This window comes from Pempheris klunzingeri, chromosome 20 (assembly GCF_042242105.1).
Source record: "Pempheris klunzingeri isolate RE-2024b chromosome 20, fPemKlu1.hap1, whole genome shotgun sequence".
Classification (NCBI taxonomy): domain Eukaryota; kingdom Metazoa; phylum Chordata; class Actinopteri; order Acropomatiformes; family Pempheridae; genus Pempheris; species Pempheris klunzingeri.
Window position 1 is genome coordinate 6,920,064 of NC_092031.1, and position 27,260 is coordinate 6,947,323.

The 27,260-nt window shown below is 42.9% G+C and overlaps 1 protein-coding gene across 3 annotated transcripts in view; it reads right to left on the reverse strand.

The window, feature by feature from the left end:
• Positions 1-8,192: 8,192 nt before the first annotated feature.
• Positions 8,193-27,260, reverse strand: part of nrxn1a (neurexin 1a) — a 50,490-nt gene continuing 31,422 nt past the window's right edge. The window contains exons 11-25 of one of the 3 annotated variants that reach the window (XM_070851265.1): positions 26,771-26,974; positions 26,659-26,672; positions 25,684-25,693; positions 25,609-25,635; positions 22,463-22,585; positions 21,626-22,007; positions 21,002-21,192; positions 20,203-20,376; positions 18,837-18,956; positions 17,928-18,109; positions 17,017-17,188; positions 15,961-16,050; positions 14,543-14,853; positions 9,180-9,258; positions 8,193-8,503 (exon numbers count right to left, since the gene is read on the reverse strand). In XM_070851265.1, coding sequence (XP_070707366.1) covers positions 8,202-8,503; positions 9,180-9,258; positions 14,543-14,853; positions 15,961-16,050; positions 17,017-17,188; positions 17,928-18,109; positions 18,837-18,956; positions 20,203-20,376; positions 21,002-21,192; positions 21,626-22,007; positions 22,463-22,585; positions 25,609-25,635; positions 25,684-25,693; positions 26,659-26,672; positions 26,771-26,974 — 2,381 coding nt within the window. In that variant the 3' untranslated portion in view covers positions 8,193-8,201. Of the gene's footprint in view, positions 8,504-9,179; positions 9,259-14,542; positions 14,854-15,960; positions 16,051-17,016; positions 17,189-17,927; positions 18,110-18,836; positions 18,957-19,876; positions 19,904-20,202; positions 20,377-21,001; positions 21,193-21,625; positions 22,008-22,462; positions 22,586-25,608; positions 25,636-25,683; positions 25,694-26,658; positions 26,673-26,770; positions 26,975-27,260 lie in introns of all 3 variants that reach the window. The other 2 variants (XM_070851264.1, XM_070851266.1) reach the window with 2 other exon arrangements.

A 27,260-nucleotide genomic window follows, 5' to 3' on the forward strand; every position in this document is an offset into this window, starting at 1 on the left:
GGTGGATGATGTGGGCGTGTGAAAAGCTTTATGGGTGTGAGAGGATGTAGGAGGTCTCTATTGGGTTGTGTGTCTGTGGGTGTCTGTGTGTAAAAGTGACCGCAGCAGAGTGCAGATCTTGACAGGATGCTGCGATGAAGACATTTTGTTCAGCTTTTACAAATATATATCCTCCAAAAATCCTCTTCCACTTGTTAGTCACCCCCTAGAATCTCTCCTTCAAATCGAATCACATTACAGTCGTTAGGAATAGGATGAGTATGGGTGAAATGTAATGTAAAATGCACACAAATTCAAAACGGATTTGAAAATCATACCCAATAACAATCCTTCATCTGACACACAAAAAAAGCTGAAAATTTGACAAAAAATTAATAGTAAAAATACAGAAGTGAAATATATGAAGTCTGAATTTTTATTTTTGTTTTATGTGACTTGACTAAAATAAATTGGACTAAGTCAGCTACTGACTGCTGACTGTAACCTGCACTGATTATACTGCAGTCGCATAAACTCCTAACCATGATGAAAGAGTGTTAGCTGGCTACTTCAGGCTAACAAAGTTGGCTAGCTAACACTACTTAGTAGTTTACAGACACCACAAGCTAAGTTTGGAAATAAGTGTTGGATTTTAATTTGTCATCCTTAATATTTAATATCTCTGTCTCACAATGTCAACTAAACTAAACTAACAAACTTCTATTATCTAGCTAACTTTGTTAGCATGAGCTTATTGGCGGCTTGTCTTTTAACCTTTTACTAGGCTACATTTTGTCACTTAAGTGGCTCCACATAAGAGTTAAGGAGGTTTATTATGTTTATTCATAGGCCAACAATGATATTTATTGATGTATTCAGTTATATTTTTTACACAGTGATAACATTTTAGCAGGCTACAGGCTACAGGGCCGCATAGTTTTAACATTTTATTTCAATTTAATTTACTTTTGTGTGCTTTTGTTTTGTGGTTGCACAGTTGTTTTAATGACAATTGAGTCTGCATTATTTACGGTCTTGGAGTGAATAACACAAACAGGAGGCCATGTTACTTGTGTCACGTCATGTCAATAGACTAAAATAAGAATAATTTTGGGGAACAGGCGTGAATTTGTTTAGTCTCCTGCCTCATACTTGCGTTGAAAGATGAGCACAGGCTGATAGCGATGGACATAATATTCTTTTCTACTCCGCTCCCCACATGTCAGCTTGCAAGGACGTTCTCTCCGCATTCACACGCACGCACACGCACGCGTGCACACACACACACACACACACACTTATGTAACAATTTATTTTTTTGATATTATTTCCTTTATGTACCTTCATCTTCTCTTCTCCACACTTATTGTTGTTTCTGGTTTGATACATAGTTGTGCGTGTGTTAGAGTGCGCTGTGCTGTGGGAACTGCTTGTGGAGGAACAGAGCTCTTTCTTTATGATTGATTCCAAAGCAGGAAGAAAAACGCAGCCTTGAGCTCCTGACATGACCACACACACACACACACACACACACACACACAGACACAAACACACGCGCACATGCACATTCTCCCACAGCTTTTCTTATACACAAGTCAAGAAAGTAACAGAGGGAGAGGCAGAAAGACTGGAAGATAGTCAGAGTCTGACAAATGCAGGTGTGTATGTTGATACATGATATGAATTTTTAGAATTTTTAATGTAATCTGTTTCTGACTGTCCTGCACCTGTGCCAGGGGGGTGCAGATGAAAATATTGAGTAGTTTTTAACTCTGCTTGCTCAACAAAAAGCCTATTGACTTTTTTCACAGCTGATAGTTTGGCTTGTCAAACACAGATGTAACTAATATCATTAACGACTGATGCACTCCATTAAGGTGATCAGGTTCCAGGGCCGTGCTAGTGTGCATTTTCCTTCACTGAGAGGACACAGAGAGACATTTTCATGGACCACAGCCATCCTTAATGTTATTAGATCCACCTGTGAGTTTCCTGCTATGACAGGTCCAATGTCGGTTCCTGTTCCACTTTCACTGCAGCATGATTTCTCTGGCATCACAGTGTCACTTCTGCCAAGACCAAAATATCTCATGGATAGCAGTGAAATTACAGACATCCATGATACGTAGTGTATGAATCACAGATTGTATAGAAGAAGTGGACGTGGCCATCATGACGGTGCCCATTAAAGTCTATACATACTCTGCAAAAACAGAGACTCTTGTTAGTTTTCTCGAGGTGGCAAGAACAAGGACAAAGTTTGTTCTGGCCAGGACATTTCATATTTCACAAGAACTCCTGGGAAGTCCTCATAGGGCCCTCCCACTGCAGCACACGTCACGCGTGGGAATGACAACTTTTCCACTTTAACCACACCCACTTCAAATTTCTGAACAATCACACAATAGTTCTTGGACACCACACGAGAAAAAACTTCTGCCCAGATGATGCGTCGAGAACACACTGCAAGAACTCCCAAACCAGGGCTGCGAGAAAAGAATGAAAGAATTTTTTTCTTGCAGCCCTAGGAGAGAGAACAAATTTCTCTGTTCTTGTGGAGTATATACAGGCCTTTAGTCTGACTCAGGTTTGGCATTTTAGCTGTCACCATCTTGGTTTCGGAAACAGAAGTGATGTTAGTTCTGCGAAGACCCAACTTCTGATTGGTTAGGTTTAGGCATGACCTACCTCTGATTGGTTACTTACAAAGTAGTCCCGACTTAAAGCATAGCCTGTTTTACTGTTTATTTTCCTCTGAATGGGACCATCATTTACAAAATGTTGTATTGACGAAGACTTTGGAGTTGTCGTTATTTATAGGTTATTATGCTATGATTTTACTGGCCCAGCCCATTTGAGATTAAATTGCGCTGTATGTGGCCCATGAACTAAAATGCTGGCCTCAAGCAGAAATGAGGAGCGGGCTACAAAGGTCTGGTAAACTCTGATCTTTCTTGTCAAGTCAAGTTCCTTATTGACATATTCACAACAATTACTGTGAAGCAGTCGTTGACAATGAAATATTTATTACTCAAGCTCCCTCCAACAATCTTCATATAAATATATATAGAGAAAAAAGTCACATAAGTAAAATCTAATTCAATCTAAGACGAAAATTAGTGCAGCAGCTAAAACATTGGAATAAAACATTGCATCCAATTTCCATCCACCCAAGGTTTCTGGTGTATAATGAACATTACAGCCTCACGGGGCTGCAGGTGTGGGTCTGTTTTGTATATGCAAATGTTGGAGGTGTATATTAACACAAGGTAACTGATTGGCCACTGGAGAGCACTGGAGTTGTTACTTATTTACCCTCTTTATCTCTGTGCTAGCTGCCTGTGGTCAAGGACGGCACAGCGGCAGATGGCTACAGCCTAACACAAGCCTTTCTTTGAGCACAGACTGTTCAGAAAAAGACAAGAAAAGTAAGTAAGGAAAACAGTGAGAGAACAAGACAACGAGACAACTTGGGAGTTGTTTATTTAAATAGCAGGTCCTTGTAGCTCCTCTCACCTGAGGACGCTAGCTCAACTCTGCAGTCTCAGGGATCTTTCATCCGGCAAACAGCAACTCTGCAGAGACTTACACTGTTCACTGCACTGAGTCATACTTCAAAGGCTGGTGCGGTGTGTGCGAGGGGGTATTTCTGTGTGTCTACTGTCCCAGTTAGAGTGGGACTTGGAAGAAAAGGTGCTGCTTTCCTTACTTTGATGAAGCAAGAGGTGAAAGGGAATAGGAGGTATGAGGGGGAATCTGCAATATTTAGATGTTAGAGACAGATAGTTAAAGGAACATTTCACCATTGTAAGAAATACGCTTATTTGTTCCCTGGCGGAGTGTTACATGAGAAGATCAATACCACTTTCATGTATTTGTATATGTATATGTATATGAGGCTGCGGATAGCAGATGATTAGCCTAGCTTAGCATAAAGACTGGAAACAGGGGAAAGTGTCCCATTGCACACTCAGAGTTGAAACGTCAAACAAGAAACACTTTTTGTATTATTTCAATCATTTACCACGGGTGCTAGTAATGATCGTAATTGATCAATTAGTCGTTGATAAAATGAAAAACACCCATTACCATTATTTAAGGTCCCAAAGCTTAAGTGGATGTCTTTAGATGTCTTGTTTTGTCTGCTGAAAATCTCATTCAAAATCCCACTTGTAAAAAAGCTAACAACAACCTTCCAGCCTTGGAGTAGAGCCTTTCTCAACAGTATGTCACTTCATTCACAGCGGTCTTCAACAAACCCCATTTTGCACGAGCCTCAGACCTTCACAGTCTAAAGTCACAGCTCAACAAAATATTGCAACACACTCTCACAGAAATACTTAAAATAACACCACATAATGTGGTGGAGGTGGTACGTAAATGTGTTTACAGTCACAACGCCAACAGAAAGTCAGTAAGGATCCTTTGTCGTGATGGACACATGACTTCCCTGGTTCAATTTACATCAGGTGCAAGTATATGATTTAAGACAAGCCGTGATCTTTTCCTAATCCTAACCATGTAATTTTGAACCCTAAACCTAAACAACTGCGGCCGTTTCACAACGTTAACCATTTGTTTATTGTTAGAAACAGAGATGATAAAGGTCCGGCATCTCAAATGGTCATATATAACATAACATCTATAACGGTTTCACAACATTTGAACACACCATATAATGGGGTGGTCGTTAAGACTTTAAGAGGCTGTGGTCAATTCATGTATTTCTGAGGTCAGGGTGAAATATCAAGGAAATATCAGCAGGACAAAGAGCAGCAAGTTTCATATGTTTCTTTGGCAGCAGAGATTAGATTAAAATAAAAAATTAGAAATATCTTTACAGGAGATTTTCAGTAAATGTCATGGATGAAATCAAGATACAATGATGTAAGTATCTGTACATTTTCATAGGAGCTGTAGTTTTTCTGCACTCACAAAGTAATAATTCATTAAAATCACAAAGGTTTCAATTTCTTATAGTGAATGCGGTAGTGGATGTGATTTACCTTAACAGTAAACTCCAGGAGCAAACGTATGTTTCTGAAAGAAATGCTGAATGAGAGATTGCATTAAGTTTAGTGGAACAGAGGCTAGTCTGGACGTGAAGTCATGACCTCGGCTCTCGGAAAATCAGGAAACAATCCAACATTTTTCAAATTACTTAAACAAATAAGCAATTATTAAACTTGATTCTTAATTGATTTAATAAATGACTAAATGTTGCAGCTCTCCAAAGGTGAAAAACCAATTAATCTAAAACTCACTATAAAACACACTATATTGTGTTTTTTAAATTAAGTGCATTGAATTAATGTTAAAAATGAGAATTTATCGTTTAACATGGAATTTGTTGGCTCTGAGTAGTTGCCAGGCAACCAGGAAGTTACTGCTCCCTACCAAGAGTACTCTGGTACATAACTACCTGTAAATTGTCACTTTTAAACTTCTGTTTTTGCACAGCTGAAACAAACGATATATAACGTGCTAATTAGCAGAGGTGCTTTGACAGATCCAGGTTAGCTGTTTTCCTGCTTCCAGTCTTCATGTTAAGCAAAGCTAATAAATCTAACAGACAAGAATCAGCGTTCTTCCCAAAATGTTCAACGATTCTGTGCATCCTAACACAATGTGGTTGCTAATTGTTCGTCTTAATCAGACACTGATCTGCTTTCATGGTTGTGGGCGATGAGATAAACACAGTATTGCTATCTGCAGGGCAGATTGGAGCAAAAACCAACACACGAACGCACTCCAGGCTCACTTGGGTAATATTTTATTTACTCGTTAATCTTCAAAACTATTTTTCATAATAAATTTCCACTTTATGTTCATCAAAGAACCGTAACAATAAAAATAAAAGTAAATACTGTAGAAAAATTGTACATATAGAAAATAAACATGGTTAATGAACACCTAGATGTAGAATCCCATTGGTTGAGACACCTCCTTTGTTTCAGATGGCAACACAACAGAGATAGAGGGAAAAGAAAGCGATAGACACGGAGGACCCAGGAGGGCAGAGAGGGAAACATACTAAACAAGAGGAAAACAAGAGAGGGGAGGAAAGAGAGGTCAAAAAGGCCAGTTAAGGATGGAGAGAATAAGGGAATATGTTAATTTTGACATTATACTTTAAAATCTCACACACAATCCTTTTTAATGTCCTTCTGTTGTCCTGGTCATTTTGCATGCATCTGACTGGTTGATTAAATTGCTTGGAAGAACTAGAAGGGGCTTGTTCATGTCATGGCACTGTTTGTATTCATATATCATCGAGCTACAAGTCTTGAGCTGTAGAGGGTTCAGACACTGCAAAAGTCCATAAACAGATAATTATTCTGTAGCCCATCGGAAACCCATCTGTCTGCTCTTTATTGGTCACATCATGTGTATTGATAAATCAGTCAACCAATAGAATGAAGACAAAAGGACGGAGAGAGAAAGAGAGAAAAGGGAGAGCCAATGAAATCAAAGCAACTAAAGTTGTCATATAGCCAATGGCATCATGAACTGGACTTTTCTATCTATTAGCAACACATGGTAACATTTACTTTGTTCTGTTTTTGATTCTTTTACTCGGCTGGTTTTTGCTATAAAAGGTGGTTGGTTAGAGCAGGTATAGTGGGCGTGGCCTATAAGACAGGCTAGAAAACAGGACGCGGCCTGTGGTGGGCGCACACATCCAGGCGTTGCGCTGGAGTTACATTGCAACCTGCAACAACGCCCTTCCTCCTCCTCCTCCTCCTCCTCCTTCTTCTCCTCCTCCTCCTCGTCCCCCGACAAACAAACCTACCACCTGTGGACTTAGTGGGACACGCCACCACTTCACAGCACAGCTCAGAGACTCAGGCATGCAGCACACTCGAGATGGTCACACTTTGTCAATGAGGATTTGAACTGAGAGTCGATTCAGAGATTAAATCATTGTTGAATCCCACACACTGAAAACCATTTGAAGTGCGTATTTAGGAAGCCAAGGTGGTAAGTCTATGATGGTGGTGCGTCACGGTGTAACCTCTGGAGTTTCAACGCGGTATAAATCACACGGAGTAAGATAATTCACGTGCAATAAGACCCCCCCCTCCCCTTCCCCAAAGAGTCTATACTGCCCAAATGTTCTTCATGTTCATCATTATCATTGCCATAACAATTATCATAAAGGTCTTTGTCATTTTCACCATCTTCTTCTTGTATAGTCTTCAGTCTTATGAAGATATGGTGGTTCTTTAGCATTGCAGGTATGTGTATGTCTGCATGTGTAGATTGTTTATATTTTAGTGTGCTTGATGTGTGTGTGTATGTGTGTGTGACACGACAGTCATGCCCGACTGGTGTCTGTAGGTAGCATCTGAAGTCTCAAGTATCCTGTCCAGGAAAATATCTCTCAGGTTTCCGCTGATTCCACCTTCGTGATTTACAGGCTGCCGTAAAACATCAGCTGTGCAGCGTAACAACCACAGCACATCCATTATATTAATGGCCCCAGCCCTGCCTCTGCCCATTCACTTGTAATTCAGCGACTCTATGGCTACACCCTGATTTCCTGTCCTGTCGCTCGGGTTTAGACTTGGACTGACGGTGTGCTTGTTTCTTCGGCATCCTCAGTACGAGTCCCATCTGCTAACAGGGAGGAAGGCCAAAAAGCTTGGAAGAGACACTTAGTGCTTGTCTTGGTGCTTTTACATCATCTTTTTTCTGGTGCTCTGCCCTCTCGCTCAACGCACTCAGTCTGCCATGTGCTTCACTTAAAGTTTTCCTTGGCCTCTCTGAGTCCAACAGGAGAGGTCCTACCGTGGCAGGGGAGTGACTGGTCTTTTTTATCTGGCTGGCCCAAAATGGTTCTTAACTGGGAGTTGAACTGGTGTTTTTTTAAATCATTTGGAATGGTGTTTGTGTTCATAAAACAAGCCTCTCTCAGAGGCTCTGCTCATTGGTAAATACTGTACAATAAGGGTCCATGCCCTTGGGCCAGTCTGTGTGTGTGCGTGTGTGTGAGTGTATGTTTGTGCTTAAATGTTTGTAGATGTGTGTACTTGAATGTGTATATGTTTGTGCTTGCCAGCATGTGTGCGGGTGTGATTATTGGAGAGTAAACATTAACATCAGCATGTCTATGTCAGTGTGTATGTGTGTATTTTTTTGAGAATATATCTATTTATGTACATATACCGTTATATATAAAGGTGTATGCGTATATGTCTGTGTGTCGGACGTCTTCTGCCTCAGACGTAATACTCCTTGTCTTTGTTCTTCTTGTTCTTGGAGATCTTGGCGATGCCCAGCGGCTTGTCCTTGGTGCTACCGTTGGGCTGCGTGGCCGAGTTGCTGATGTAGTTGCGGCTCTCGTCCACGTGGTAGGAGCCCTCGTCGCGGTTGCGGTACTTGTACATGGCATAGAGCAGGATGAGGATGCAGAGTGCTGCGGCCGCCACGATGCCCACCACCATGCCCGTGGTGCTGCTGCTCTCCCGCACCACCTCAGACGGACCTGGGAACACCTTCACCTCTGTGAGGGGAGGGCGGGCTGTAAGCGGAGAGGGGAGGAATGCGATGTTACATCACATTTAACTGCATACATTATTAATTTGTATTACATATCAAGGTGATGGATGGTGAGCTGCAGCAAGAAGATACAATGCATCATCATGAATTATTTGACACGTATTTTGCATAATTCTCCACGCTGGCAAGGAAAGGCTGCAGCTTAGAGCCAAAGCTGTTTCCATATTATCACATAATGTGTAAACAGATTACATTACACCATGTTGAGAGGAGGGCCAGAGTACAGGTGCACATTATATCAATTTTTATTACATACATTTGACACTTTATGACACTTTAGGGCAGTGATATATGACACCATATAAAATGATTGTTGGTAGAATAATTTGCATGTGAATTCTTTGCGCTGGATGGAGATGAGGTGAGAGAGGGAAGAGGGAAAGAAAAGGTATAAAGAGAATGGATGAATAACAAGAGATAAGGGAGGGTGCGGGGAGAGGTGAGAGCGAAGTAAGGGATAGGAAGGAAGATTAGGGAGTAGATGGAGAGTTAGGTGATGCCTGGAGGCAGAACCTAAGTGGAAATGAAAAATTCATTGTAGCGAACTACAAAGCGGTAGAAAAAAACGACGGTGCAGAGTGTGAAAAAACCAAAAACTCAAAAAGGCTGTTTGATGTGTGTATTTATAGGGGTCTCACCTGAACTGGGATCGCAGGGGTCAATGTCTTCATCATCACTGGGACACTCAGCTGACGCCACCAGCAGGTCGTCTGCCGACTACGGAGAGAGGATTCAGAAAAAGTCGGAATGTGAACACACATATAACGACACAAACGCTCCACAACCCTTCTGTTTATTTTCTTCCATGTGTGAGCACCAATCCATCGCCCACCCGTTATCCAGTTTGCCACAAACACTTTTGCCTCTTACGGCCCCCAGCAATGGCAGGCGGCCAAAACTAGAGTACCAACTAGAGAAGAAGAAAGGAGGAGGGAGGAGAGAAACTCCGAATCCTGTTTAAAACCACAAGGGGACAGCCAATTATCATCTCCAACTCTCTCGACCCTCCCCCTCTTTTTTCTCCTACGGCCTCTCTATCTTCCACACCTCCTTGCTTCCCCCCATTCTGCTCTCTCCATCTGATATTGGCAAGTGCTCACATGTGTTGGAGAATGCGCAGTGTGAAGTGTGAAGGAAAAGATTAAAACCAATATCTTCATTAAATATTCTGACTAAGCCCTTGATAGATCATTTAAAGCTCCTTAATTTAACACCTCTCCATAAGCACCATGCTCATAACCCACTTACATTGAACCTCTAACCTACATCAACCAACTACTATCTCATCAACTGTTCTTTCTCCGTGCCTCGCTCCCTCTCTATGGAAAAGGAGCCCTTTTTCCTCTCCATCCCTGCTCCTCCTGTTGCCATGGTAACTCTAAGTTCAGGCTGTTAAAAATGATAGGGAATGAAAAAAAAAAGGAGTGTGCACCCTCAGTGGGGACCTGTGCATTGATTTGCCGTTCTAGCCAGAATGTGAGGAGGGGGGAGGGAAGGGAACGAAAGGAGTGAGACAGATGGATGGAAATGGATGGATTTTAGGAGAAGGCAATTGAGGTGAAAGAGAGAAAAGAAGACAGAATAGGAGGAGGACTTCAAAGTACTGCGGTCTTTACTTAACACTGTGCTAATGTGCTCCGCATATTCATGAACTACTGTTAAACATCGCCCGCCTTGACGCTTCGGTATGAGAGATATGAACGTTGTGTGTGTGAGTGTGTGTGTGTTTTAACCACACTGGGCGTTCAGTGCCAGTACCAAATTAAAATTGGATTGTGATGCATTGCAGTAGATGTTAGGAACCCACAGAATAACGGAGAGGGGAGAGCAGCAGAGCTATAAAAGAGAAGAGCTCTAGAGGCAGATTACAACCAGACCTGAACAGAATCTGAACCAAATCAAAATCCTAAGTACTCGATGATGTCTTAGCTGAAGCCTACAGGCGGTACTGCATAGAGAAATTCATTAAGCCTTTTCTCTGTTCTTGGTTTCCCTATTTTCTTGCCTTCTTGTCTTTGTAAGAACATAGATCACCTAAGGAAGCCTGCACTGGCCTTGCATGGTGTGGTTGGTCCTGACAAGTCTGACTTGTAGTTTAGTTTGGCCTGAAACATACATAGGTTATTGATGCTTGACTCTGTCTCTTCCCTCCACTGCCTTTCCAATCAGTTCTGCCCACTGGACTGTCAAATGCCGCTAGGGTGAGCTTAGCCTCTGGAATCCAGCCACTCAATAAACCTCTGTGCCTTTGCCAGGATCCAAATAGCACAAGAGCCAATCAGCCAATAGGAAAACACATCACCCCTGACTGTCACCGATCAATGTCGAACCACCATGCTTGATTATTGATCTAAGGACACCTATGCGCCCTCCACAGGAACCTGTTTTGAATCCTGATTTCAGCTAAAACAAAAGCAGATGAGTAAATTTAACAAGGCCCCTCCTCTGATCTGTGACATCTCCCTGTCAGCTGACCAGCCCATTCAGCCAGGAAGGTGTCAATTGGACTATTGATCCACCTATCACATGGGGGACAATGAACACGAGGAAAACTGGAGACATGCCAAACACAACTTAAATCACATCAATAAACTACAGAAGTTTGGAGATGTACTAAAGAGACATATTCCCAAGAAACCTCCGCCCCTCCAACCACCCTCCTTCGGTTCCTCCCTCTTTGTCCCCATCTTTTCATAGTCAATGAATAGAGCATGCTGACATGATGATGGACACAGATGCACAATGATAGGTGGGGGGAAAAAAAGAGACACAGGAGAGAAGAGAAAGGAAGTGAGAGAGCATCGAGAGAAGCATATCTGCATGCTGAAAGAGCAAAATCTCTACCTGAGCAGCCGAACAGTGCCAACGACCGTCCATGCCTCCCTGACTGCCTAGTTCACACATAGTAGCTGCACACTCTCCTCACACACTCTTGCAGAAGATTCAACAGCTTGTCTGCTACTTTCACAACTGGAAATCAAACACACATGTACATACACAAGCTCTATGACAGCCAAGCATGCTCCATTAGTCTATTTCTATTTAGACACATCTACACAGACACACAGGCGTACACCAAATCAGGCTGAAGTTGGTAGGCTGATGAATAGATCCTGACGAGAGACGAGAGAAGCTAGCTCCACTACTGCAGATGGTGAGATAGACTCATACACCGCCTGCATTAACAGCCTATCACTGGAGCTCAACCACGGAGAGAGAGGGAGGGAGGGAGAGGAGAGGAGAGGAGGGGGGGAGTGACTGGTAAATATGGAAAGATATGGAGGGAGAGAGAGCAAAGGAGAGTGAGAAGAAAGGAAAGGAGAAAAGTGAGCTAGGGAGGAGGGAGAAAGTATCTCCAGATGATGGATGGCGAGCAGAAAAAAGGCAAGAGGGAGAAAAAGATGTGAAAGATGTGAAGAGACCAAAGAAAATAGCAAGAAAAAACAGACAGGGAAGGAGGATGGAAGCGAATGAGAGATTGATGTTCAGAGGGCTTGTGGAAGTGTCTGGGTCAGCTGACTCCTGAGAGCCAATCAGGCGCCGCTCTGAGCCTCAGGTTTCTTCTATCAATCTTCCCATCAAACACAGGTACACACATACACACACATACACACACACACACACACACACATCCACAGACAGACACCAAACATCAAAACTAAACTCAAGCTCAGTGACTCAGAGCAGCCTCCAGCATAAACACGCACACACACTCTCACACAATCTCTCCCTCTCTTCGCCTCACTGGTGCTCAGCTGTCATGCATTATTAATCCCTTCCACTTTTCAACATGCAAAAAAAAAAATTCAATAAACTGTGGACTTCAGGAGGAAGAACATAACATGTTCTTACTGCACAAAGTACCGACGGTAAGAGTAAACCCATGGGGCGACTTGGACAGATCCACTCCATCACGCACCCAAACTTGGGCGTGTGTGTGAAATCGATAAATTGCTTGGACCCGTAGCACCTCTGGCAGACATCTCTCATTGCCCCTCCTCTGATGCAATGTGCTGCAATTCAAACCTATTGTTCTCAACCCACCTGAGTGTTTGTGTGTGTGTGTGTGCGTGTGCACGCGCTCTCTGTTCATCTCTACATTGTATGTGTGCACTGGTTGAGGCCAGGTTGGTTGCCAGGCAACAATAGGCAGACTCAATGGAGAAGCTGTAGATTCTCCTTAAACGAGACAAACACACACACACACACACACACACACAAACGTGCACAAGTTTCAGGGCCAGCAGGAGTGATTCCACTTACACAGACGAGCAAACACACAGACACACACACTGCAGCATACTGAGCATATAGTGGTTCTGACCTAGTTCTCATACAGTTATATTGACTTCAGCGCTCAACTCTGCACCCCAGATTTAGCATGACATCAGCATATCAAAATAGCAGGAATAGTTTGGTTAAAACACATACACATGAACGGGGAAAGATTAAGACGTGAATTGTGAAAACAAGCCCCTGTGACAATGCTGTCACTCGCAGCGCTATCCATCCATCTCTCATATCCATTATTGATGCCTGAGGCTCAGCTCACAGCTCTCTGCGTTCTATTATTTATGTCTGAAACAGCTGGCGGTTTATACACAGAGGAGCTAATCTCTATGGGAGTCTGGATGGGAGTGAGAAAGCAAGCGGCGGGTAGTGGGGCTCACTATCTCCATGGCAACTTGTATCAATGGAAAAAAAAAAAATCTTTCTCAGTGCGGCAGGCAGACAGGCAGGCACAGTTTTATAACACAGAAGGACTGCAGCGCACACAGACGCCTACAAAGACAACATCTCAGTAGTGATCTGAACGATAGAGCAAAAGACTGTGGTGTACCTGCTGATAATGTATCCTCTGACAGAAGCATCGACTCGGCAGTTGCATCCACTATAAATACGCCTCAATAACACTTATGTGTTCCTATTGTCGGGCCCCATTTGCATCAGTTTACTAGACGCATATTATGGAAAAGCTATTACAGCCTCCATTAACACTAACATTTCTCCTCCTGTAATTTAGTGGGCAGGGACCACTTAGTCGAAAAAATTTGCCATCTAATCCATTCATGAATGAATGTGCTGTAGCAGAAAAAATATATAAAGCGTCAGTCTGATGTTACATACAGAGCTAATAAAGTACTATTAGTCACCATCAGAAATAAGAAAAAAGTGTTGCAGCATTAGCAACAGCAACATCAGAGAAAGGTTAAACTCATTTTATAGTAGCGTGGTTTCTTAGGATGTTTGTTTGGTTGTGTTAGATGAAGCGTTCTTGCATCTCATTACAATAATAAAAAGACTTTTCAGGTACATTTTATACATTTGTAAAGTGGTTCTTTGGTTCACTCTGCTAGCTGGAGTAAACGTACACATGATATACAACTAGATCAGACTAGTTGGCCTGGTGGCCTCACATGGTATCATCACCGCTCTCTGTTACCCCCTCATCTTCTGTCAGCTGCCTACTGTGTATTATCTAACAAAGGCTAAAATGCCTGAAAGTATACTTTTATGTTCTCCTCTGCCTTTGACTGAATCTTGACTATTCATAATTATCCACCTTGATCCTGAAATACCTTCTATTTAATTTTGATTTCTTTTAAGAATCTTATTTGTCTTTTTAATGTCCCCTGCTTTCTCTTTTAATGCCTTATGTAAAAACACTTTGAATTGCCTTTGTGTACAAAATTTGCAGCATAAATAGGCTGGCTTTGCCTTGAGAGGAGTTTACAACAATCCCACTCCTCCTGACATTTCTTTATATCCTCTAGTGCTTGATTAGTGGGCTGTGTGATTGCTAATCCTCTTACCGAGTTTAAAAAGAAACTTATCAAAGCACATGAACACTTTCTAATTACCCATTGTCACACCAAGGGATGATGGCAGTGGTGTGATAAGACACACATACATGTACAAGTAAGCCTTTGTATGACCACACACAGCAGGGATTTAGTTTGCATGCACGAATGACCACAGGAAACAAAAATCCAATTCTAACCTGCTGTGTGGCGCCCTGCTTCCTGTTGGTGGCCGTGGTGGTTGTGATGTCACTTATGGAGGGGGCGGAGTCAGAGCGGTTGCCTCCAGCTGCAGCGCTAGACTGCGGGGTGATGGAGGAGGATGGCATGTCGCCAACCAGCCGCGCACTGCCCTCCACTCTGATGTGCGGGTGGCCCTCAGCGGCCATGTTGAGTATGCGGAGGCCGTTGTAGTAGAGGCCAGACAGCTGGCCCTGGAACATGCCTGTGCCTCGCTCACCGCCACCAACACGCACCGTTGTCTGGCTGTTGAAGATGGTCAGCTGGCGACCTATATGGACACACATGCACGCGCGCACAAACACGCACCAAACACACAGAGGCAAACCAGGAAGGAAGGCAGACAGACACACGCAAATACAGTCACACACACATACATACCAGTGGTCACATACGTGCATACATACACACACAAGAGTGTTTGAGTGTTACACAATCCACCACCCCCAAGCCATGGTGAGAGGATGGGATAGATTAAGCATGGCAGAGCAAATCGAAGCCGTGGAGAACCGTGGAGAGGGCTGAGACTGAGGGAGATAAGAGTGAGAAGAGAAAACAAAGAAGAGGAGGAAGAAGAAGAGGAGGGAAAGGGAGGGGGGGAGGAGGTGAAGAGACTGAGAAGTCGAGGAGGAGGATGAAGAGGCAAAGAACAGAAGGAGGAGGGAGAGGCAGCAGATGAGAGGAGTCAGAGGGCCCTGAGAAGACAGGGCTGACAGATGGTTGCTATGGTGATGGCTGTGCGGCACGACATTGTATTTGAAGGAGCAACAGACAGGCAGACAGAGAGACAGAGATCTAGAGAACTGTTGTAACAGCCCTATGAAGCATGCACAGGTTATAAGCTCTAGCACTGCTCACTGTTAAAGGGACTAGAGGCTAATTTAAGGAGCTCTGCTGAAGTTTAGGAGGAAAACTTTTACATTTTTTCAAATTGCTCTATTAGTCATTTCAAATTTACATAATTCTTACATGTCACAATACTTTGCATGTACTTTAATTTGATTACAAAATTGTTTTTCAACATATAATCTTTAGTAAATGCTTTATTGTTTACAATTTGATAATAAACACAATTATTTACCAGTCTTAATAAAGCATCTTTTATCAGTACTTCTTTTCTATTTTCTGATTTATTCACATTTAAATCTCTCCATCGTCCCTTTAACCTGATATTATCAGATACACACTAACAAGATACGTTCACAGGCACTACAGTTTACACAGTATTACACACTACAGCTGCCCAACTTTTAAATACTTAGTTATGGATTTAGATTTTTAGATGTTAGTTGATGGTGCACAATAAAGTATATTCAACTGTCTTCAAATTGTATTTTTTAATCTCAAAGTTTTAAGGAATTTTAATCAGGGTTTTTACCTTTGTCGAGTAGCCAATCGTCAACTACTCGACCGAGCCGATAGGGGATTCGCTGTCTGGCGATGGCCAGGCGCTCGTTATCAATGTTGCCTTTAATTTAGAGATGAAAACACAGTAGTAATTACGCACATCCAAACGTGGTACAGGAGCTGGATACAAAAAGAACAGCAATGAAAAGAAAGTAATGGTCTGCTCATTGTTAGCATGTCACTGCGTTAAGGTAAGCTTGATGTGCTAAGAGAAGAAGAGCTGAATTCACTATGTTTCCAGTGAGCGGACTCTTACTCTCTGTTCATTGGGTTTAATTTAAAGAGACATTCCAGGGGTTAACATCTGCAAGAGCACAGGGAAATAATGTTACAGCTGCCACATACTGTCTATATGACTGACTGAGTTTAGAGTTACATACAGGAAGAACTCTTACACACACCTCACAACAACTAGCATTTAGCATTTTAGCTATCAGCTAACTAAAGCCTGGACCTCATTGTGTTAAAGACTACTAGCTAAGATTACCACTTTAAATATAAAAACCAACAAATATAAAAACAAAGAGTATGTTCAACAAAATACACTTTTTTCTTTTTCTTATTTTTTCTCTCTAGTTAAACATTTAACTCAAAATAAGACATGTTTTTAAATTATTGTTTGTCCAAAATGCACCAACTGTTATTATTTTCTTTTATGGTGAGAAAAACAACTGACACCTGAATTGAATATTTTCATAAATTACCTTTAACACTATTTAACAGGCCTAACATGACATACCTGGCTAGTATACAAGCTATTGTAATAACTATCTCATTTTATGGTTTAAAAAGTCATGTTTCATATCAGATCACACATTTTTCATTTCAAACACAATAACATAAAACAAAGCTGCAATTATATTTCTCAACGTCAGTGTTTGAATATAAACATTGATAGGAACACTGATGTGATTCATCAATCAGGAAGTGGGTTGATTTGGACTTAGGTGTAGTTAGCTCTGTCCCAGGACAGGCAGTGCTGTGGTGGGTCACTGGGTCGGGTTTATGTGGGCGGGGCAGGGCCTACCTGAGGGATAGCGCTCTATAACCGGCAGGTCGTCCAGTTGGAGGGTTGCATTTCCTCCGCTGCGGGTGAACCGTACAATGTGGTACTTCCCGTCGTTGACAAACTTGGAGCTCTCCTCAATGTTGATGTCATCAGTGCCAACATTAAACACTACTCTAATGTTGCCTTTGTCCTGAGGATGAGGAGCACAGACAAGAAAATACTTTATGAGGAATGTAATTGTTTTAAAAAGACAGGGATATCATTTCTTTTGTGGTTTTCAGGTTCTAGTTTATGGTGCTTAATGCCTAACAATTTGTGCTGTTATGAAGCTGCCTGTGTTTCTCTGTTAGAGGAGAAGTCTAGATCACTTATTGGTTTTCAACCAATAAGTGATCTGATCCCCCTCCCATTGCTATATCGGTCGAGCACTATGCTGCCATTTTGTAATATATTTGTACATTTTCAATATTTCTTTCACTTTATATCAGATATGCAACATTGTTTTAAGCAATCTCATTAAGAAAAATAGATTTTTGCAGCTTCAGCCATAATTGTGTAGTTAAATAAAACAACATTTCATAAACGTGAACGTTTTCATGTTTGCTTGCATTAATGCCAACCACTGGGCTGGAGTTTTGATGTGGTGAATCATGGCATATAGCTCACTCTGAATCTTTATTGGGATGAGAGTGCATCGAGTGTCGGCTCAGGCTGTTGACACTTTTTAGAAGTAGGACAGACTTGATGCCATGTGAGTGCAGTGTGACACGTTAAATAAAGGTTAAATGAAATAAATAAATGAAGCTTGACTGGATTAAGATAAATTTCCCAATGAAAAAAGCAATATGTAAAATAAAATATATGGTTAATAAGTAGGAAAATGAATGTTTTCTTTGGCCTGGTGCTTGAATATGAGGGTGTGTACTTACTATCTGCAGCTGAAGGTAATCTCCCAGGCCAGATGCGCTGTCCACCCGAAGCAGAATGGCGTGTTTCTGTTGGGTGCTGAACCCAAGGGCGAGCCGGTCTGCCCTGGTGCTGGGACGCTCATTAGGGGGCCACGTGTATACCACCACACCACCATCACGGGCAAAGATATAAGTGGTCCCAGCTGGCCCACAAAGATAACACAATTTATCACGGTCAAGAACGTCTATATGCTATAAACAGTGCTATCTATCATCAGAGGTTCCCTACTTTAACACAAAAGGGGCGTACTGGAAAAAATATAATAAAGAACTCTCCAAATATCACAGCTGACTGGCCTTCCACATTTTGCTTGTTGCTCCAACATGATGAAAAATCAGTATTTCCCAAACTACTCCTCAGCATTACTGCAGGAGGCTGACTAATACAAATAAGAGCATACGATTGTTTGACTCACTGTAGGATGACTAAATAATCAACTAGCTTGTAAGGCGGCTAAGAGTAATTTAATGTCAAAAGCTTGAAAATGGGACATTAACAGGGCAAACTTGTCATTGAGCAGGTTGTATTTTTCTGCCACCTTAGAATCAACAGATGACAGTGCCCTCAGGTGGTGGCTCTGATAAAATGCACACAGAAATGTTGTGAATCAGTATTTAAAATCTTCCTTATGCATCAGTTTAAGACCCATAGTGCTAGACCAGGGTTAAAGTTAGACTGGTGTATGGATATTTAAAAAGTATCCAGGGATCACACAAACTATTACAATAAAATCTATTGTATTTTTTTTGTATTCAAATATTGAAATAAACTCATTCTACATTCTTACGGTAGCTGTCTTCGTTATAAAAAACTGGAGTGTTCTGTAATCCATCTAGGTCTGAGAGTGACAATGAACAGCAAAGACTCACCATCGTTGCATAGTGGCCCAGCATATGAAGTCATACTGCAGTCACAGGTGAAGCCCTCCCACTGCTGCAAACAAACTCCCTGATTCGAGCAGGAGTCTTCTTGACACGTAGTACTGGGACCTGCAGTAAGAGACGTGGCCGGGCGGGACGGTGCAAAAGTTAGGAGAAGATACACAGACGCACTTCCTTTGATTTTGTCTGGAGCCCAGTGTGTTCACAATAGTATGTCAGTACAGTATGGTTATCTTTAGACTTCATTTCTTTGAAAGGTTTTGTAATTTCAAGTGGCTGGGTAGACTGTCGTGCTGCAATGATGTTATGATTAGTAGTATTAGTAGAAAATCATTGTGAGACTACAATATTGTTGAGAGGCTCCCATTCACAAGTTTTACACTACCAGAAGATGCTAGATTATACACAGAAACTGAACTGAAACTAAACTGGAATCTGTGTTACTAGGTGAAAAGAGCCAAATGTGGAAAGCATGCAGGTGGTGACGCTAGATGAGTGGGGCAAGGGCAGGAGGGGGAGTTAAACATAAGAGGGCAGATTTATGTTTAAAGGCCTTCATCTCAATACTCTTTCTACAGCAGTCTGTCACCATTCTCTCCCTGCCTCGTGCTAAAACCACACAGGAGGAGAAAGTCAAAGCTCCAAACTTAGTTCTCCCTCATTGCACTTCTAACTCGAGGCGTGGAGGAAAGGGTGTGAAATGATTCACAAATGGAGTATTGAAGTTTAGGTTAGGAGTCAGTAGGGGGGATTAAAGAGCATGCTGCTTGGCAACCCGGGTGGTGGATCTGTGGTCAACTCAAGTCAAGCGGTGGTGATGTCACTACTGTGATGAAGTCACTATGGTGGCTAGGAGAGGACAGGTCACCTCTGACCTTTGACTCTGGATCACTGGGATCCACACAACACTGGACACCACTGGGTAGTTTCAACACACGCACACATACACGCGCGCACACACGCACTCACACACACACACATTTTTCCACCCTCGTACACGTCTCACATGCTCACACAAAGCGATATACCTTGCAAGTCAGCTTTCATCAATGTAACTTTTGTCAGCCAAACAAAAAAGCAAACAAGCAAATTAAGTTAGATGGTTAGTCAATGCACACAGATGCCTGTGAACTGCTGAAAGAGTGGAACAGAGAGAGAAAACACAATGTGCAGAACGACTGAGGAGGAGATGAGAAGAAAGAGAGCAAAATTTACATCTAAAAGACCAAAAGCTGGGTTAGTGGGTTATCCTAATAACAGAGAGCATGAGTTAAATGAAAACTGAAAGAAAAAAGCAGTAGGGACATGGGACGAGGACAGATTTACGGTTGTGTTTTCTGTGTTTGCACCTCACCTTCACATCCTCTCTCTACTTGTCCCATGGTTGCCAAGGCATCAGCCAAAAGGTCAGGGAGACGGCCATTTAGATCAACTGTTGCTAGGCAACCCTGGAATCCCTCGCGGGAGTGGACCAGTTTAGGCAGGTCTCGGTACATCTCTTTGGAGATGCCCCCGATGTACAGGTCACCTGACGAGAAGCAACACAATGAATGGCAGCTTAATGAATCAATTACAATGCCTGTATCAGCGTCTAAACTAATGATTTTAATTACTGACTTGTCTAGCCATTCATTTTTCAATTTTGTTTTTTTGGTCATAAAAGGTTGAAAAATTGGGAAAAATGTCCATCACAAGTTTTACGCACCCTTCAAATTGGTTATCTAGTTGAAACAAAAAGCCTGGATTTGTCTCTGCCCACAGTTAACCAAATCCACCTACCAGCACCTCTAAAGATCACCGTCCAAGAAATAGGCTGGCATATAACCCCCCATAAAACACTTTTTACATCTGGATTCTTGTGCAGATCAAAGACATGTATCATGTTAATCTGTGGATTTTAAAGTTGCTTCATATTGCTACAGCATATGAAAGTAGCATAAATCTTCTCATGTAACTCTCCTTAAGAAAGTGAACTTGAACTAATCAGTATATGTTCATACTTTGTCTTTGTCTACTTTGTCAAAATCAGTCTCCTGTAAAGCAGTTTATAAGTATGTTTTGTGAATATAATGTGCACAAATATTGTACAAGTATATGCACCCCTTTACAACCAACTGTAACTTAGGTATCACTGCCTGTATTTCTGGGCATACCCTTTAAGTCGAGGTTCTTGGCGCCCATGGTGGTCTGCGTGGTGACTTTGGTGTCAATTTTGACTGTGTGGAGATTGTTAGTGTCTCTGGATATGTGCACGTTGTGCCAGTGGTTGTCATTAAGGGGACTGTTAGAGTTGCCTTTGATGAGGTGTGCTCCGTTGCCCAGATCAGAGATGTAGTGTAGGTAGCTGGAGAGGGAGGAAGGGAAAGCAAGAGGAGAATGAGGAGAGAAAAGGCAAATTAACTGTATCCATGATGAAAACTAGCACGGGGTCATATACTTCAGGGCATTACAATCTGTCTTGTAGAAATGTAATTACAAGAAAAGAAAAAGAGCTGCTTGACTTGTGCATTTTTCTTGTTTGATATTTCAGCCTCACAGTCACAAATTTTCTCTTTTTATATTCATCAAGGACAATGCTAACTGTAAATCCCAGTTAAAATGGGAAAACTGAAAATACACATGCAATTCTGCAAGACAGATAATAGTGTACACACATGTTCATACTGTATATGACTAATTTCCTTTTATTTATTTAGAATTCAATTTATCATGATTTTAAATGCAATGTGACTACTCATGTTATGCAAAGACCACACACTGTGCTTTGTTCAGCTCACCCTTTAACCAGCTCTACCACTATGAAGTCATTGCCGTCTCCCCTGTTATAGAGAATAAGGCCGTCAGGGGACGTTGTCTTGAACTGCATGAAGAGATGCATGGAGTAGTAGGCCTGCAGCGTGGGCAGCGTGACGAAACTGGAGCGAGAGCGGAAGGTGACAGGGTCAGCTACGATGCTCTTATAGCCAATAACAGCGTTGAGCTCGCAGTAGTCGATGTCGCCGTTCTTGCACAGGTCGATGTAGGGCATGCCGTTCAGCGTCAGGCCCTGAAGGTGGCCGATGAAGTTGGAGGGCACGGCAGGCATGAAGCGTTTCTCCGTCACAATACCCGTCTCCACATTGTGAAACTCCAGCTGGGTGTGGTCGCCCGCCATCTGACCTGGTGGCGGGGGTAAACTTCAGAGGTGAGGGCTATGGAAAGTTGGGTTTCAAGTGGAACTATTTAATACTAAAACTAATACTAATTCTAATATTCATCTCAACTCTTGAACTAGCAGTGACAGACTGCTAGAGATAGATGTGACCGACTCTATTACTAACACTATAACTAATGTAAATACTAGTGTACTGGTGCACAGTTATAACAATTATAATTTAGAATGATTATTTTCACTTACACAGGTACAGATGTTCTCTAAAAAAAAGAAATCAAAACCCTCAATGTTGGTCTTATCGCATTAAATAAATAAAAAAGGAGTCAACCAGCAATGTAACATATGAAACATTTTCACAGAATACAAGCAGATGTCTAGACACAAACTCAGAGTCTGGGTAGTGGGCAGTCATTTCATGGTGGAAAGCTAAAAGGGCTGCAAGTAATGCTGCCGTGTTTACCTTCAACAGGCTGCAGGTCGTCCACTGTGAGTTTGAGGCCCTTGCCACGCCGGACTACCCTCACCGTGTGCCACTGATTATCATTGAGGCCCGACCCCGCAAAGATGGTCTCTGGGCCTTTACCTACACATAGCCCAGAGCACCATTAACATAATGCACAGAGAGGTGGAGAAAGACAGATAGAAAGAGACAGCAGATAGATATCCAGAGACAGAGACAGAAAGAGAAGAAGAAGAAGAAGAAGAAGAAACCAGGCAGGTTGAATTAAAATTTAAGGACAGAAAGTGAGGAAATGGAGAGGAATAGCAGAGGGAGGGAGGACTCATACATATCACGGGGAGACAAACACCTCCGTACCAACACACTCTCTCCATAGACAGACAGAGAGGTGTCTTTGCCGATACACCAGTGAGACAGATGATGTGACACACAGACAGAAAGATTAACATAAATGGATGCCATGGGTGCATAAGATGGAGACTGTGAGTCACAACAGGCCCACGCTGAAACAATCCATCTGTGGACAGATCACACCGCCATGATGACCACCTACTACCCACATAAACACAGACAGCACATTCGCACCCCCTTGACTGTTAAACTGCCCCACAACCCTCTCGCCCCCGCAAATATAACATATAGCCTGTGTCTACAAGCAGGATCTTTTTGTTAATTTTCACACAAAAGTGCAATACTGTGGCGCGCCTCATGGTGGCACTAGACACACAGTGGAGCATCAGAGAGCTCTCCAAGGTGCTGATGTGCAGCAGCATGAAAGAAGCTGAGCTGTCCTCTCATGATGTCTCTCTCTGCACATCTACCAGCTCATATCTTCACATAGTTGACTGCACACATTTGACAGATTGACTGTTCCCCAAACCTCAGTGTCCCCTTCCACCCACTCTCCACAAGCACCCCACCAACCTTGAACACAACGCCCACCATCCTCCAACACACACACACACACACACACACACACACACACACACACACACACACACACACACACACACACACACACACACACACACACGAGCTCCGTCCTCCTCCAAGCCCTGTTGGTTTGAGGAGTGTGAGTGAGTCTGCTTACGGTGACCTATAGGAGGTAATGATGGGGGAGGTGAGAAGTAAACTGACCCGAACGGATTCTGCTGCAGAAAATGTCAAGCATGCCTACATCACTCATGGAGGCACGCAGGCAGGCACACACACACACACACACACAGGTAGAGAGGCAGAGGTAAAGAAAGAGAGAGACATACTGACACGCAAACATAATGAAACAAATATGAGAAGTCAATCAAAAGGGATATGGCAGAGTGAAATACATGTGTGAGTGTGTTTGCAAAGCTAAAAGAGTGTGTTGTGTGTTCAGAGAGGACACAGGGTTCCCCTGAGGAGACTCAGCTGTGCTCTGGGCATGAGCATCTCATCCTGTTACCATGGATCACTGCCTAACACTGAGTGAAGGAGAGAATACGTGTATGTATGTGTGAGGTTATGAGTGTGTGTGTGTGTTTTTGCATATGTAACCAAATACTCAAAGACTGAGCAGACTGATGTGAGAGTGAGGCAGTGATCTGTGTCAACCTGGGAACAGGGAGAGGCAAAAATACACACCAATAAACACACAGTCACACACAGAGACAGACACACACACACACACACACACACAAGCACCTATTTTAGGTCAGTGCTAACAGTGCGTTCAGCAGCGTGGTGAGCTAGGTTTAATGTTGAGCCACTAGCGATTGCTGTGGCGGTCAGCAGACAGTCTGCGCTCTGTGCTGTTAAACCAAAAGACAACGAGGCGAGACTATTCAAAAGGGTCTGTTTGTTGCAATGGAAATACAATTCTAATCAAATGACATAAGCTACTGGAGATTATAGCAGCAGGATAATGAAAACAAAATGACGAAAAGCGTTTCATATTTCATTAGCTTCAAATAACAAATGGCTTTTCTGCTGGGTAAGCCTCAATCTCTTCCATGCCGATGCTTTTATTTGACTGCTGAGTGGACTATTTCAGTGGCGCCTGGTTGTTAAATACATTTTTTCTTCCCCCCTTGAATATAGGATGTATAATTTATTGTATGCACACGGTGCGCCAGAAAAGTGGCTGCCTACTGAAATGTTCATTGAGACAACCGGTCTAAAATTGGCCGACAGGCATGCGGGATAGCAACAGTGCTGTGTGGCTAGTAGGGTTTCTATGGCAACTGCAGTCGTCCATTTCACCACCTCTTTGCCGTCACAGAGAATTTGTCTCTCTCTCTCTCTCTCTCACGCTTTCTCTGTGGTCGTGACAGAGAGAAACTCCACGTGAGGGAATTAAACTTCATCAGGGATTCAGCTCCACTCACAGCAGGATGAACAGAAACATTCACTTTCACACAGGAAACACACCCAGAAAACACACACAAGCAATGAAAAGAATGCATAATGCACAGGCGCTCACACAAACACACACACACACACACAATCACGCACTGAATGAAACACTACCCAAAAATCCCTCATGTACAGTTAAGAGAGAAACACCAAGCAAACAAAGAAAGCAAACAGACAGACATCAGGATGAAGGTACGACCAAGAGAAACAGAGGGATAACACGTCTTTTGTCTGCGGCATGAAGGAGAAGTAATTACCCTGCAGCTCTGAGCTCCATTCATCCACCAGTAACCACTCTTTGCCTCACACCTAATTTTACCTGACCACCTCATACTTTGTCCTTCTTCTTCTCTTTCTTTCCTCCTTCCTCCCTTCAACCCCCACTGTCCTCTCTTCCGTCTCTCCTTCTTTGCTAAAATGGCCGACCTGGAAAACCCTGGCCCTCAGCAAAAATCGCACCACTCCTGTGGTGTAGCAGAACACACAGACACAAACATATGTGCACCTCCCCTGTCCAACGCTCACTCATACACACATATATGCACACAGACACACCGTACGAAGATATGTCGAATAAGGGATTACGAGCAGATGGACTGACAAGACAGAGAGAGTGAAAAATAGTCAGACACATTAAGACAGACACACACACTACTGCGTGCACACACACACACACACACACACACACACACACACACACATACTGAGGAGGAAGAGGAAGGGGGAGGGGTTAGGTGAGATGGAGGATCACTTACTGGCTGTACAGTTTATCCTGATACAGTCTGGAGGGAGAGCAGAGCAGAGGGTTAATGCTGCACACATACACATACTCTCCACGCCCTGGGGACGCACACATCGACACACCCTGCACTCATATGCACAAACACGCACACACACTGCTGAGAAAACACACACTCTCCTTTGTCACAGGACCTCAAGCTGGACCGTGTATTTTCTTACAACAGTGTGTAGTAAAATGCTATTTCTGTGACTTAGCCAATAAAATATGGATCAAGATTGGTGGATCTTTACATGTTAAGGAGAGCGGTGTGTCCCAGCATGAGCAGTGTGCTCATTGGCTGCTCTGGCCTGAGCGACAGTTTCAGTCACCAATAAAAAACACAAGGAGACTGAGATGGGCCATGTGTGTCAGTTTGTCTGATGACATCGAACACATCCCATAATTTTTGTCGCCCATCCAGAGCACAAATCTTCACAAATGGTCGGAAGATTCAGCCCCATTATTACATTTACTTCTTTTTTTTTTTTTTTTACCCATGATGCCTTGGTGTGTCGTGTGGCGTCAACCACAGAAGACGCGGCTGCAGACAACCAGAGACCAACACATGCACCCCTCAGTTAGTCTATGTGTGTGTTAGCATGTGAGTGTGCTGTGTTTAGCTGTGAACTGATGGGAAGGGGGATGTGCTTTTCCTGCAGTTATGTGTGGAGTTTCCTGTTTGAGTGTGATTGCACATTCTGTGAGTCTTTGTGTTGATTGTTGAAGGTGTTAGGGATGCACAGGTCCACTGGGAGTGAGCAGAGAATGCAGCTTGAGGCTTGACCCTCTGTTCAATGCAAAAAAAACCCAAACAAAACCACTAGCCTTCCAATGTTTATGTTTGTGTGTGTGTGAATGTGTATTCAAAAATGTGTGTGAACCATGAAGTTAATCAAAATGCTGAAAAGGATCTGCCAAAACCTGTGAAACCCATGTCTTGATTGTACTGAGTACAAACAGAGCAGCACATTATCAAAATTATCAGGAAGAGTTCACTTTCTAGGGAAATGTATTATTAATCAACATTTAATGACATTCCTATGCAAGAAATAGCCAAGAGGCCAGTATCAGCTGCATTCCCCTGACAGGTAATTAAAATAACGTTTGAGTCCTCATGTTTGTGTGCATGTGTGTACCTAGGTTGACAGTGAGTCGGACACGGCCCCCATCCAGCTCCAGACGAAGGGTGTCTGCGGAGTTGCGAGATGTGGTTGCCATGAGAACGCCATAGGCCCGCTGGGAGCGAAAGCGCAGCGAGACGTCCTCCGCCTCGGTGTGCATTGCCACAGGCAGCTGCACCTTCATAAACTTACTGCCGTCGTACGACAGGATAGTCGCATCTGTAAAAGACGCAAAGAGAGAGAGAGACAGGGAACGAATGAGAGAGGAAGGGAAGAAGTGAGAAGACGGAGATGATGGTGGAGGAGAGTGACGTGGGTGGAAACAGAAGAATAAACATTTAAAAAAGAGAGAAAAGATTGACAGGGACAAAACACATGAGGTGGGATGAGACAAAGGCATTTTGACGTTGAGTGAATCAGATTTAAACATGACGAAGTGTGTAGCAGCGTGGATGCACTCCCTTGTTCCCCCGCCACGTCATGTTGAAACTCAAAACCTGCTTCC